Genomic DNA, 15,612 nt, shown 5'->3' with positions numbered 1-15,612 from the left:
TGCTGACTAACCATTTATTAAAGCTATTCTGCTGTTAGCTAGAATACACTGACTGTTAAATTTACCCAGAGATGTTAATAAGATTTAGAGTGAAAATGTCATGGGGAAGGGACCAGATTCCACTCTGTCACACTGCTGTAAATCTCTAGTTAAATCCATTGTAAGTGAGAGCAGAATTTGCCCTATTGTCTTTAACTCATTATCTGTCTCTTTCCTATTGTATGAACGTGTGTATGCATTTATAATAACATAGTCAAAAGTATTTTGGGGAATTAGAAATAAAAGCAGGATTCTGAACAACTAAAATTCTTTTTCCTGATGTTTCCAAATGCTAGAAAACACACTTAGTGCTATCTTGTGCTCTGCATTACCACATATCCTCTGCATAAGGGGAAACAAGAACCTTCCCGCACATTATGTCCCTTCACAGACATTGGGTTTGGGTGTGCCAGTGCTGCACCCACCCCACTAGTAATTCCGCAGATGGGTGGGGAGAGTCAGGGATGGGTTGAGTTGAGCAGTAACAAGAGAAGGACAATAGTTTGCTGCTGTTATAAGCCAACAGCAAATCACTGCCTCTCCCTGGAGCATGGAAGGAGCAGAAAGGGACCTATGGCTGAGCTATTGTTCCTTTTCTAGGGTGCTCCTGAGGCATGGCAGTAATATGTTGCCACTTACAACGGGCTCTGCCCTTAGGGCAAAAATTAGCCACTACTCTACTCTGTGTAAAATGTTTTTAAAAAATCAAATGTATTTTCTGACTACAAATGAAAAATGGGTTAGATAAGGTGGGTGAGGTAATAGGCTGTTTCTCATTGTATAGCACAGGTCACAAGCTCAGTCAGATCTGCATGGTAATAAGCAGCTGGCTCAGATGGGGTTTTCACAAATTTGTTTGGCCCTTTTTTCAGGCAGCTCTATTTACAACTCTTGAGTTTTAAAGTTTCCCGGGAAGCAGTGGCTGCTTTTGCTGATCAGTTTAGAGGCAGAATATTAGATTGGCACTTGGCTTACTGCTCTTCTGCATTATTCATTCTAAAAAGAGGACTCGGGCATGCATTGTCAGCCCAGCCAGCACAGGAAGCCGAGTAGAGAGAGTGGGTGAGCCAGATGTGGAACAACCCCCTACCCCTTTCAGAAGAGCAGCAGTGGGCAGCAGGAGGACAGTCTTCAGCATGAGACCCAGTGCGAGGCAGGTGTTTGAATAGCTACTCATGCCAACCTGGTCAGAGGTTTTGACAGGATGACAAGGAGTGATCTGCTGCCAGTTATAGCTGTGTATCCAGGACTTCCAGAGTTGAGGAGGAGGAGGAGGAGGAGGGGAATTGTGTTTTAAGGTTCCTGAAAGACTCAGAATGGATGGGGAGGGGAGATTTGAAGTGCTTGTTCCTGGCATAAAGGTAAGATTCCAGATATTGGGTGAGTATTTAGGTACAAACTCTGGGTATAGCAAAAAATTACAGATTGGAAGCACAGCTGGAGAATATTAAATAACTATAGCAGAAGGGGCCAGGATGAGTTAATTGAATCTACTAGCAATGGTTATAACCCACCAGAAAGCCCATAAACCTTGGCTAGGTAGCACTCTTGCCCCTATTACAAGTACTTCCATCTGTTCCTTCACTCAGCCTAAAATGATGGATTTCATTACTCCTCCACTTCCTAGAGAGAGGAATGGATTTGTGGGGTACTCAGAAGTGAAATTTGGTGTCTGCCTTACCTCTGGTCTGAGCACTTTGGGATTTGGTTCCAACTCTTACACAAAGATTGACTCTGAGTTTGCGCTACAGGAACCAGGTCTCAGTCAGTTTTCTCAGGACAGTGATTTGGATGGACTTTTGAACTCTTCTTTGAAATCTGCTTTGAGATTGTCAGACTTTTATAAAGGATTTATGAATCAAATGCAAACTTTTCTACAAGTTCTTTGTCTGACACTGCTCCTGGTTCTGAACAGTGTGTAAGGGTGCAAAAAGCTTATTAGTAAAATGATTACACACTTTTCTGAAATCAAAGTCATGTTGCAGGGCCTATGGCAAGAGTTTAAAGACTCTAAAGAAAATTGGTTAACTGATAGTCTGTCTTCTATAGTTTCAAATTCAAATAGTGAGATTGATTCCCACCCCTGCATGTACTTGGTTCAGAGGCTCAGAGGTAGGAGTTGTCATTGTGGTTGGTAGTACTGAAATTGGCTCTCTCCTGTAAGTTATTCTAAACCTTTATCGCTTTCTGCTGTACCCCCTTCCAGATATGTGTCCTATGAGCCTTTGCTCATGGTTCCAGATATTCATTATAGCCTGGATAAAAGCCCTAGCATTCTTAGAGCAGAGAACCCTAAGAATGCATGGGCAGTGGCATTGATTTTCAACAAAAAAAATGGGAGGGGGGCAGAGACTCGAACGCATATACAAAGTCAGATTTATCTGCTACTTGAACGAGCAGTATTTTACTTTTTACCTAGAGATCAAATTATAAAGGTTTAAAAGACATTCTGACTTAGGTCTACAAGATTGTGTGTTAAATGGGTGGGCAGTTAAGAAGATCTAGGGTGTGAGAGATTTTCTTAGTTTCAGAGGATACAGGATAAATAAGGTTAAAAGGAACCAGTCTGTGAAAGATTATCTGAATTGCTTCCCCTGCCAGTTAAATTTTAAAAGAAAGGATAAGGATGAGAACTCTACTAAAAATGTTATTGGTCTGTATCCTGTGGTTCAAGTGTAGTAACCTGGGTGTTGGCACTAGCACCTGCTGCAGCCATCCTGGCGAAAGACACAGCCAATGAGAGGGCAACTTGAGCTGGGGAGAGGGCTTGGAATCTAACCAAAGAGGGCAGTTGGAAGGTGATTAGAGAAGAAAGAGGAGAAAAGAGACTGCGCTGAGGTGAAAAGGTCCGATGAAATACATCCTAGAATACTGACTGAGGAGATATCTGAGCCATTAGTGATTATCTTTGAAAAGTCATGGAAGACAGGAAAAATTCCAAAGAACTGGAAAAGGGCAAAGATAGTGCCAATCTATAAAAAGGAGAATAAGGACATCCTGGGGAATTACAGACCAGTCAGCTTAACTTCAGTACCAGGAAAAATAATGGAGCAAATAATTAAGCAATTAATTTGCAGCTATCTAGAAGACAATAAGGTGATAAGCGACAGCATGGTCTTGTCAAGAACAAATCATTTCAAACCAACCTAATAGCTTTCTTGGACAGGCTAACAAGCCTTGTGGATGGGGGGGAAGCAGTAGATGTGGTATATCTTGACTTTAGTAAGGTTATTGATACTGTGTCACAATACTTAGTTCTGCCTTGAGTGTAGGGGACTGAACTAGAAGACGTCTCGAGGTCCCTTCCAGTCCTACGATCCTATGATTGTGGAAGGAATTGAATTTGTTGCCAAAATGAAAAATTCTGTATATTTTGGAAATTGGTAGCAATGGGTTCCAAGAAGATCAGGGATAATTTAGAAGCCCTGATCCTCAAGCATATCTGTGAGAAATATTTTTCTGTACTTTATAAAGATAGGAGTAGGACATGTATTAACTTTTTGGCAGGATCGGCTCTGGTAGCCTCCAATTCCCAGCTTCCTTCCAAAATGGCCTGCAGTATCCAGTAAGGAAGGAAGTTAAAATTTTAATTGATCAACAGCACTGTAATAAAGTGCCAGGGAAAGATTTTATCCCTGCAGAAATATTTAAGGAGAACATTGACTGTTGGGCACCTGGTTTGGTTAAACTTTTCTCCAATATAAATAATCTGGTTAGGTTACTAGTATTATCAATCCACTTTATAAAAAAGGGGATAGGAAAGACCTGGGTAATTATTGCCCAGTCAGTTTATTGGACATTGCTTTAAAAATTTACACAAGATGTCTTTTGGGAAGAGTAGAGGATTGCGCAGAAAAAAATAAATTATTTGCTGAGGAACAAAATGGTTTATGAAATGGCTGCTTCCTTACAGATAATTGTTTTATTTGTTCTTATATGATCAATAAATATGTGCCTCCTAAGGGGGGATAACTGTATGCAGCTTTTATTGATCTAAAATTATCCTTTGATTTTATTTATAGTGAGCATCTGTGGGGCAAACTGGAGATAGATGGAATAGATCCCCGGTTATTTTTTCTTTTAAGAGCTTTTCACAGATAAACGGTGCCCAAGATCAGAATAGCTCTGGATGCGCAATTAACTGATTCCACCTCAGTTGCAAAGGGGATTTGGTAGGGCTGTCTCCTAGCTCCTTTTCTTTTTAACTTTTATATCAATTATGTTGGTTTAGTATTAAAAGGGGATCAGTGTCTTCCCCCTAAAATCATGAATCACTTACACCAGTGGGACTGAAGTATTTATTAAATTCATTTGATTTATACTGGCAATGGGAGGACCTCTAGATAAATTATTTCAATTTTAAAGAAATTGTCTTTAGTTGGAGACAGAGGTTGCATAAATGGAGGGATCGATTAGCAATATATTGAACACGTTAGCTCTTTCCCCTTCCTGAGCATCTGGTTTCCACAAAATGTATTGTCGGATAAGCACGTTCAGGTAACAAAAGACCAGGCCTCAAATTCTGTGCAAGCTGTGCTACATTTTACTTCAACTCATGGGGGCAACTTAATTGCAACAGCCCTTAAAGTGCTTGAGGCAAATTTTGTATGATGCAGAAATATAGAGATGGAATGATCCCACGGCATTGAAAATGATTCAGAACAAATTTCTTAGGAAGTTTTTTGGTCTCCCAAATAATACCTCAGACGCTGTTCTTTGAGCGAAGACAGGAATTAATTCAATTTTGTCCAAAGCACAACACCATAATGTTGTATTCCTATTATGTACCCACAGCATTTGCCAAGACTATGCTTAAAGGAACAGTTCAGGGGAACTTTCTCATCTAAATTTCCTTTGTTAGAGAATACTCAAAATTCTTTGCATTCTCTACGTTTCTCAAAACTGGAAATTATTAGATTTAAGTTTAAAAATATAAAATCCTTAATTAAGTTTAGAGGAGAGGATACTAATAAACAACTGGATATGGCAGTTGTTTGTGTTTCAAAGATGCCACCTTGGTTCCCCCTTGTTAAAAAGAGTCATGGGTATGCCAAATATTTAGACAGTTTGATCAATAACACATTAAGGAGGGTCTTGGCAGATGTCTGTTTTCATCCATGCAGACAGGTTATTCAGAAGGCAGATATACTGGCATTAAGAAATGTAACCAAAGGTGTCTATGGCATGTGGAAAACCTACCCCATTATTTATTATATTGCAATCTCTATTGCCATTTGAGCTCAAAGTGGCTTTCCGTGTTTTTGTCCTGGTTGCCTTTTTCTATGACCTCTCAGAAAATAGAATATTTGTTAGGAACTGACAATGTATCTGTGATCCAAGCAGTTGCCTTATTTGCATGGTCAGCCGCTAAAACAAGGAAAAGGCGAGTGGCATGGTGATGATATATGGTTTAATGGTTTTAATTTTTATTTATGTGCATTTTAATATTTTATAACTTTGGATTTAGTTTTAAGTTCTGGAGCAATACTTTTTTGTGCATCGGCCTAAGACTAAGTTGCTATTCATAGATTGTTGTTGTTAATTATTATTATTATTTATTTATTTTTTATACCCTCCTATAAAATGGGTGTCTACCATTAAAGACTGTGAGTGAATTCTTCTTCACCTTACTCACATGAATAGGCCTACTGAAGTCAATCAGGCTGGTCACATGTGCAAGGTAAGCAGGATTTGGCCCTCTGTGAATAAATAATTGTTTTGACTCCTCAGGTTGTCAAACCTGGATTGGAGAGAAAACGTTACTGGATCTATATACTGAGGCAAAATCATCTGTCTTACTCAAATGGGTAATTCATTCTGATCAGTGGGTTTGCTTGCAAACAGGATTAGGCCTTCTTTAAGGACTAATCCAAAACTCTTTCGAGTGAATAGAAAGATTTCCATTGGCTTCCATGGGCTTTGGACCAATCCCTAAGTAGTGGCACCATTCACTGTAGCTGTAATTGAATATTTCCGCCACTCACTTTTCTGCTTCTTCTGTCATTCGTATTATTTTTTAAACGTTTCGGTAATTTCTTCCCCTCTTTTGTTTTAGGTTTAGATGTGGTGACTCAAATGCTGCTTCTCCAAACTGCTGAGCCAACATTTGGTAATATCACACAAGTAAGCTAAAAATGTGAGGTCTGATATGGTTAGAATGAAGGGGCAGATCCTCAGTTGAAGTCAATAGAGCTATGACAGTCTACATCAGTTGAAGATCTGTCGTGGACTGCTCAAAAGGAAATTAGACCTGAACAAGACTGTGATGAGAGAAGTAGTATTTTCTCCCCTTGGCTAATTGCATACTAACTGGTTCACTAGGAAAACAAAGTATGATAAAAATGGCTGTAGAAATTTGTATTTTTACACTTGTCTGGGGAAAAAAATGCAAAGTGAAGCAGAAAGTGAGTGAAAGCTGTTGTCAATTCATCCACCTGCTAATGTATGTTGGTATTGCTTGCGGCTATATTTTGTGACAGCACAAGAACGTACAAGATATTCTCAAAGCTGTCACTCACCCGTCACAACAAAGATACTTGATTTCACTTTTTATGGCATGCAAACACATTGTTAGAAGAGGCCTGTTTAAAAAGCTGCACAGAGTCCTTTTAAAATACATTTTCCTGAATCACTCAGACAGCATACATGCTATATTTTAGCTTCATCGTGTGAATCTAAGAAGGCTGCATACAAAAGGCCAGATTCTACGCTGCACCTTTCAGGAATTATAGCACAGAAGGCACTGCCAAGGCAGAGTGAGGTCTAAGGTGACTTTAAGCTCCCTTTGTGCATTCAGGTTCTGGGTTGTTCCAAGGGCTGGTACATTCTTGCATCCAATCGACTGTTCCACAATCTGTGACAGCCAGAGAGCAGTCTAGCCACACCTTTTTATTCCACCAAGCAGGGCCCCAGCATGCTTCTCTACTGAGGCTGAAAGAGAAATGGATTCTAACCTTAACCTTGCTTCTGTCCTGAGGGAATACTCTGGTGAGCCATTATGGCCCATTTACACCACAAGGAATGGTATAGGAGGGGCAGGTAAATCTGGCTTTAGATACTGTGTGAGTTGAAGCAGGATTTAAAATAAAACTTGGACAAAGTGAAATATTTCGATAAATGAATAAATCAGTTGGTCTTACCTTCCTGGAAATGGATGCTATATTCAATATAAAGCCTTAAAAGGAATTAGACTGATTATTTGTATTGCCAGTGAACAACAGCTTTGTGGTGCGTGTACGTGTGTGTGTGTGTGTGTGTGTGTGTGTGTGTGTGTGTGTGAGAGAGAGAGAGAGAGAGAGAGAGAGACATACATACATACACAGAACCACAACCAGTACTTTGATGTCTAGCAGAGCAGATGTTCAGGTGATAGAGACACACCTCTCCTTAAGCCAGTGGTATATCCATGTCTGAGAAGGCAGCAAGTGTTATTAGCAGTAAAAGGGCAAGAAGCTTGATTCTAGCCAAATTTTGTTTAGCAAAAGAGAGAGAACTTAACTTTTCAAGTTCTGATTATCCATTAGTCTGCATAGGAGCAATTATTTATTCAGCTAACCTAATAGGTGAAAGAGCTACAAATAATCTCGGATTGTATAGAGGAAGAAGCAGACCTATTGGGAGGAATTAGATCCTATTTTCTTGTCACCAAACATGCAGCAGACTCAGTGCAGTAATGCTTTATTTATACTAGCTTAACAGAGAACAGAATCTACCTCATTCTTTCAAAATTGCATAAATTAAAGCTGCTGACAAAGGTCCAGATTCATCAAGGATTTTCATTATTGCATGGCTAGAGGCATTCTATATGTACTGTCACACCAAATCCTGAGCATAAAGCTTCTGAAATGATCCATCAATGAGTGAAGGGAGGTATGTGGTGACCCTACCTGGCAATGCCCCTAGCAATGCCCCAGAAATTCATGGATTTGCAGGATTGCACCAGATCCGAGAACTTCACTACATGATGCCTGAACAGAAGCCATCAACTGTGGTCATTCTGGGTGGAACAACAGTCCTCATTAGACTATGCATATTTGACTGACTTAACTTTAAGTACTTGAGTAGTCCATAAAGTAAAGCAGCTGGAGCATCCTAACCCTCAAGGTGCATCTCTTGGGTGGCAGATTAGAGACCCAAAGTATAGGCTGCTCCAAATATATTGAATAAGGAGCCATGGACTTATGATTGTAAGTCAAGCTAACTACTTGTCCAAATGGAAACAATGTCAGTTATGGAAACAACCCTGATACAAGAGTCTGTCTTCTGTCTTAATTAGCCAGCCTAAAGGAGAACATGGCTTTTCCTAATAATCAGTAAATGAGTTCAAACGGAGGTATGAAGGTGGTGGACAAAATCCGGGAGGGAGTTCATCTCCTGAAACAAGATAATCTAACAGCAAAAACTAAAACTAGAATTGTGTACTGGAAAGTGAGAACCATGTGGGAAAATAAGTCAGTTTAGTATTAGTATTCTTGGAGTGAGCAAAATGAGATGGACTGAATATGAAAGACTTCATTCAGACAGTATAACAGTATTCTATTCAGGAAGACAAGATGCTACTCATACAGAGGGAGCTGGACTACACCTTGACGAAAAGGTAACACAAGCACTACAGGAATGGGAACCAGTTGACTCACAAATTATAAGAGCACATTTTGTTACAAATCATGCTAAAGTAACCATTAACCAATGTTACACACCTACCCAGATCATGATGAACAGGTAAAAGACATTCCACAACAAATTGAAAGATGTACTAAACCAAGTTCATGCTTATGATGTCATTCTGGTAATGGGTTATATGAATGTCAAAGTTGGTAATGATAACCCCAGATATGAGCACTGCATGAGTAAACAGAACTGGGGGGTGGATAGACAATGGCGAAAGATTCATTGAGCTGTATGTATAACTTGTTTATTTGGGGAAAATTCTTTCCTCATCATCAGGAATCAAAAACTAACATGGAAGTCAAATGATAGAATTACTGAGAAATAATTGGATCACTGATGGAAAAGAGCAGGACAACAGCACATGAGAAAACCTTTGAGAAAGATGTTGATGTCATGGAAACAGACTATCACAGAGCAAGAACAGATATTCTAAAAATGGAGTTTTGAAAGACTTGGTGGGTGCAAAGGGAAAAGTAAACTGTGCCCCTTTCAGGACTGCAGTAAATTTCTTCTATATCAGAGCAAGAGTGGAACAGAAAAGGAATTGTGAATGAGTCACAATTTCTTCCTTGGTGCACTTTCTGGAGCAATGCAGCTGTATACCTCACCACATTTTGGGCAGAGCCTAAAGAGTCAGTCTGGTCTTTTGTTTATGAAGGGCTTTCAAATTGTCAGATGAAAGAAGCTAGATAAGGACTGCCTTTTGAATCCCATTATAATGTTGGGTGAGCACTTACTTACCCCAATGGTTCAGCTGACTTCAACGGGACTACATGTGTGAGTAAGAGTGCCCACCAATGTCAAGGTTGCACAAGGTTGCACAATTGAGTCGAATGTAATAAGTGCTTTTCTTTTTCTATTCATCCTAGACCAGATTCCGGAACACTTTTTCAAACTGAGTAGTACTCCACTGACTTCAGTGAAACACTCATGAAGTAAATTACAACTCAACATAAATAAGAGTGGTGGCACATGGCCATCTGTTAGCTGCAGGTGCTGGGACTACTGAGAAGTCAGCTTAGTCAGCTCCTAGAGGAAGAGAGTGTTTTCTATTTTATTCCCCAATGAAGGGGGCACAATTGGGAGGTGGCAAGGGAGAGAGACGTGTCGCGCACATAGCTCACCCTCCCAAATAGCACTCTCAAGTGTTGTTAGGGACATATATCAAGATCTCCCTGGCTACAGTGTGTGTTCTTCATACTGTAGTAACGCCCACAGGAATATTGTCTCTTAAAAATATAATTTAACTTTTTAGTAAAAACTAAAGCTTCTGTCTATAGTGTTAGAGCGTTTACTTAAAAATAAGGATACTAAGAATCCATCCTCTGAACTTGGAATATAATACTGACATTTGGCTTTCATTTTCCCTGATGTTTCATATTACTGTCGATGAGGCAAACTCACTGTGGGAAAAGAATATCATGTCTTTGTTTTCCATTGGAAATCTTGGAAGTGCTACAGCAATCTATCTGGTATTATTTTGACTACTGCAATCCCAACACTGAAAAATATGGTGGTTGTTAATCCATATATTTTAGTCCTTGCTTGGTCTGAAACCTGTAGTATACTTTCAAGTAACAAATTTGTAGGGGGCAGGAATTTAACAGAGGTGAAAGGGAATTTTCAGGGACATGAAAGGGAAAATGTCCCATTGAGAGGCATCATGGACTAGTGGTTTAAATTATTGGGAGTGGGGAGACCTGGGTCCTAGTTCAGATTGTGTGGCCTTGAGAGAGTCACTTCACCTTTGCCTCAGTTTCCCTATCTGTAGAGCAAGGATAATAATACTTACCTCCCTCCCTCCATCACTAGGAAGTTGTGAGGATCATTAGTTAATGTTTGCAAAGCACTTTGAGCAGGAAGGCTCTATTTAAGTGCTAAGAATTATTGTTAAATAATGAAAGGTGGAGGGGACTGAGGATAAGATTCTATCTTGGTGTGAAGATAGTTGGAAGGATGCTGATTGGTAATTTGATGATTACCAGTGAGGTAAGCTAGGTCAGAGGATGAGCTTATGCTCTGCATTTGTGCATGTGCTCAGCTTCTCTGAAAATCATACTGTATGTGAGATTTTTTGGATTCGGAAATGGAATGGAGCTCATGTGAGTAAGGGTAGGGTGGGGCATAAGGTAGGTTAATGATTGCTGGCAAATGGGTTTGGGGGAGATGAGGTTGGCATATGCATGCATAAATGTAGGGAGGGGCAAATAGTTCATATAAATACTGAAAAGAATAAAAACTAAGAAATTTACTCTAAAGGCTCTTAAAAAAAAGATTAATATTCAACATAATACATGACAATACATAACTCGGCTACTCATGTTCACATTTCTGATGATCTGTCACTCCTGCTTCTGGCTTTGCATAACTGAAATCAATCCCATTTTGCCCCTTTGTACCATGAAGTAACAGAACATCAACAATACTGTGTCTACGTCCACAATAATTGGGAACAACAACAACAAAATCCTATAATCCAAACTGGTGAAAGAGAAATTTATGCCATGTTTGTCTCTGGAATCAATTAGGTTGGACCATAGCTGAAGTTAGCCCATATTTTTTCCATATTAATCTTTCAAAATCTATAATATTATGTCTTTTGTTTAGTCAAGGCATTTAGTATTGTATCTTGTTTTGGAAAATAGGGTGAATATTTTATTGGGCATAATCAGAGGGCATTTGTGGAGACATAAAGCATAGGATATGGTTCGTGGTTTGGTAAGATGGAGAAGAAAAGTTCTTAATTTGTTTTTGTCCAGTGAAAAGATGGCAATATGGTCTTTCAGTTTTCCCCCTACTATGTCAACTCACCCATTCTTAATGATGCTTTGACTAATGAAAGTGAATGATAATTGTTACCACATTTACATCAACATAATGGGACTAATAAATCCACTTACTTTTCAGCAAAATATTGAAATACAGTGCACTCCACTTAATTGGGACATATTTAATTTGTATATCTGTTTAATTGGGATGTTTCCCAGGGATGACTGCTCCTTAATTAGGATTGTAATTCTGCTTCTGTGAATTCCTTTGGCTGGAGAAGTGGTGCTAATTTATTATGGCCTAGATTATGTCACACTTAGTCATGCTGAATAGTGCCTTGCTTTGTGAGTAGCCATGTTGAAACCATTGGGACTACTTGTAGAGTATGGTACTATTGAACATGAGTAAGAGTGGCAGGATCCAGCCTGACATGAGATACCCAATTCTGGATGAAGCATAGGATTTCAACTGTGCAAAATAAAGTCTTGTGAGATGATCTGAACTACCAAACACAGATGGCCCCCACATTCTTCCTATCGATAATACAGAGCCCCTTGCTGAAGATGTCTGATGTTGGTGTCTGATGGTGGAGAAGATGTCTGATGGTGATCTAAGAAGACTTTCCATGAGGACTTGCTTTATGATGGATCTTATGTCTGAGCTTTACTCTTTCCTTATTCTACATCATTTACCTTTTAATTCCTGCCTTTTCTCTGCATGAATTTTTGGCTCTGTGTCCTCAGAGCAGGACATTACATTTGGAAACCCCTCTACAGTGCAAATAGCAGGTGTGAGAAAGAATTTCAATTAAGTTTGGTTTTAAAAAACAAAACCTTTTAACTTGGTTTGCTGCTTAATTCAGAACATTCATCAAGGTGTGCCCCAGTTAAGAAGATTCTATTATATTGTTCAAAGATAGTCTATTTTTTAAATAATACTGTCTCATGCTAGAGTAATGGTATAATCCAACCATGATTCTCAAAAACAGTATTCCCTTGTAGTATATGCTAATGCTTATGCAAAATAGAGTACCAAATGGTAAATCATTATCATTCTTAGAATAACATAGGTCTACATTAAGATAAGAGATTTCAGAGCTTTTTTCCCCAACTTTCCTGTAATGAACATCTCTTTTCTAAAACTCCAACTCTCCAGAAGATAATAAAATAAAAAGATGTGCACTACTTCAGTATTTAATCATACAAAAAAGATTCCAGTGCTACAAATTAGTAGCATTAATTGCTTTTGTCTAACAGCAGTAATATGTTTGAGGATGAATAGAGATTAATTGTACTAAAATCCTCCATTATAGTGCTCCTCCCCACAAAAAATAAAAAGTAATAGAAGGTAGGAAAACTACTCACATCTATAGCCGTACAGTTGGTAAGGATTGTTGACACTGGCTTCCTGTCAGCAGAAAACTTTGTGTGTGGGGAGTGTGTGTGTGTGTGTGTGTGTGTGTTGGGGATGTGGGGGTTCGGTTTGTGTTTGTGTGAATTTAGAGGTCATAAAAGATACTTGATTGACAGCTCTAGACACTGAAGTCTACAGATGGATGAGCTCACTTTATTGGATTTGTTCTCTATTTATGAGAAAGTGTGAAAAAAAACCAGAAAGGTGGAAATATTCAAGTGAAACCAAATATATTTATATAGAGAGAGAGATAGGGGCCCAGCTCCTTCATTACCCTGGAGACATACAGAGGATTTAAATAGTCCTCTCAAAATACCCCTTTCATGAAGAAAGGGGTTCTCCAATTAATATAAATGGGTTGTGATGGTTCTATATCAGTTCCCTTCCCTGCTGTCAGCATAAGGGATGTGTTGGTCATGGGCTACAGGGCAGTAAGTGATGTGGCTGGAGCACACAACACTCTAACTATTCTCTGCTTGTATAATGGTCTGTAGAGGAATGGAAGAAGCTGGTGCAATTAGAGTAGCTCAGGGGCATTGAACCAAATAGATTCATAGACCATAAGGCCGGAAAGGACCATTGTAATCATGTAGTCTGACCTCCTGCACAACACAGGCCATAGCACTTCCCTAAATTAACTCCTGTTTAAACTAGAGCGTATCTTTTAGAAAGACAGCCAATCTTGATTTAGTAATGGGAAAACCACCACAACCTGTGGTAAGTTGTTCTAACAATTAATTACCCTCAGAGTTAAAAAAAATTCACCTTAAATAGATTTATTTTAATATGATAATGAATCAAATTAAGCTAAATTGATTTTAGCCACTCTTAACTGTTGTAAGAGTGTCCACAGAAGTTGGTACTGATTTAAACAGATCAATTTTGAAACTGGTTTAGTCTAATCAGTGCAATTTCTGTGTGTAGACGAGTCCATGAGGCAAGCAGAATAGGAGGGGATAGGCTACTTTTCAAGTGTTAAGGCTTGTATATGAATGTAAGGTATGTTTTTTAAAGAGTTACACTGCAGCCCACCTATAGAAATGGCTGTTATGCAGGCACTTTCTGCATTTAAAAAAGAAAATATTTTGCCCTGTGTGGATGGTTGAGGACTTTTCTTGTTCTTTGACCACAGAGCTTTTAATAGCCTCATGTGTCCTATGTAATAATCTTGATTAAGAGTTTTAATCACTCAAACTGACGTAGGCATTTTCTTCAAATGGCTTCAGGATAATACCAGGAGCTGTAGACCTTGGCCCCAGTTCTGTAACCCAATCCACTAACATGCGCCCCTTCCCCTCTGCAGAGGAGCCCCAGTGGTTTTTCCATGGGGGCGCTGAACAGGGGTAGCAGTATTTCTTCCTATGGGCAATAACTTTTTCAATTTGAGGGGCAACCAGTTTCTCTATGAACTGAAAACTTCAGTCGATAAATATTTTATATTAAAAAAAAAGGTTGAAGACTCAAGGGGTCAGCTGTTCTCTCTCCTACGCACATATTACGATGGTGATGAGAGGTAATAATTTTACTATCTTGTAGAACCAGAATTCTGTAACAATGGGATTTGGAAATTTGCTGTGTGGGAGTCATCCTAAGAGTGCTGTGTTGAAATCTAGCCTGGAAACACATTGGAAATCAACAGTAAAAAGGATCCCATACACCACTCTAATTAGAAACTTACTTCCAATAACTGTTGCTTTTTTAGGACTTTTGCATGGCAAATTATCAAAAGTTTTTAAATCAAAAGAACAAACAAACTGTTGTAAGAGGCTTAATTCAGTCTATTTCCAAATGTCATGTTTTTTTTTAAAGATATTTATGGTCTAGATTTTTAACTTGATCCTTCATATTAAAAATTACTTTGTGGACATTTTGAAAGTGTAATTTAACTAACTCAGACTATGCTTCCTGTCATACACACATCCTGATTTATTCTGGAACATACCAGGTTTGGTTATTTAGTGTCTGCTAACAGTTCTGTAAGATCTCGTCAAAGTGGTAGGCAAAAAGAAAAGAATACAGATACCAAATTTTCCATCTTGGATTTCATCCGTCTCCTTTCTGACTAGGAAAAGTCTATAAAAAACACTGTAAGCATCTGTGATCAGCTTCGCATGATGCTATCCAATAAAATCAAGTTTCCTTTCCAACACCCTAATCCTGGCAAGAGACAGATATGGGCAGAGCTTACCCCTATGCAGTGTCCAGTTAAAATCAGTGGGACTACGTGTGGTTGTGAAAATCCACCCTTCTAGATCTCTTTGAAGGATCAGGGCCCAAGGATACAAATTTTGTTGTGGCAGTATTTTGATCTGAAATTATTATAAACACTATCTCTTTGATACAAAACTTCCATTCTTTTGATTGTCAGCTAAATACAGTATATTGTGAGTGTAGTACAGTGCTTTACTGTATTGTATGGAATCATTAAGATTGTCCCAAATAGATGTATACATTCATATAAATAAACTTTATTAGCATTAAATATAGTTCTAGTATCTTTCATAAGTGTGGAATCAATATTTTACAGTCTTCTAATGTTAATCTGAAAAATCTTCAATAAAGTTAGAAAAAAAGAATGTTAGTGCTTGTTGAATTCAATATTTTGGGAGAAAAAACTTGGAAGAAATATAAAGTAAAATATTGCACTGTAGCTGGAAAGCAGTAAACATTTACTGATCCCATTTGACAATGATTCAAAAAAAAATCTTTCCAAAGTTTAGA

The 15,612-nt window shown here is 38.6% G+C and overlaps 1 protein-coding gene across 1 annotated transcript in view; it reads left to right on the top strand.

Moving 5' to 3' along the window:
• CNBD1 (cyclic nucleotide binding domain containing 1) overlaps window positions 1–15,612 on the top strand; it is a 164,040-nt gene that overhangs the window by 133,296 nt on the left and 15,132 nt on the right. The window contains exon 10 of the mRNA XM_067553512.1: window positions 6,095–6,162. Coding sequence (XP_067409613.1) covers window positions 6,095–6,162 — 68 coding nt within the window. The remainder of the gene's footprint in view (window positions 1–6,094; window positions 6,163–15,612) is intronic.

The sequence above is a fragment of the Emydura macquarii genome, unplaced genomic scaffold, assembly GCF_026122565.2.
Source record: "Emydura macquarii macquarii isolate MOO-44397 ecotype Brisbane River unplaced genomic scaffold, CSIRO-AGI_Emac_v2 contig_1477, whole genome shotgun sequence".
In the NCBI taxonomy this organism is placed as follows: Eukaryota; Metazoa; Chordata; order Testudines; family Chelidae; genus Emydura; species Emydura macquarii.
Note: the sequence above shows the minus strand (reverse complement) of the source record. Positions and strands in the feature narration are given on the sequence as shown.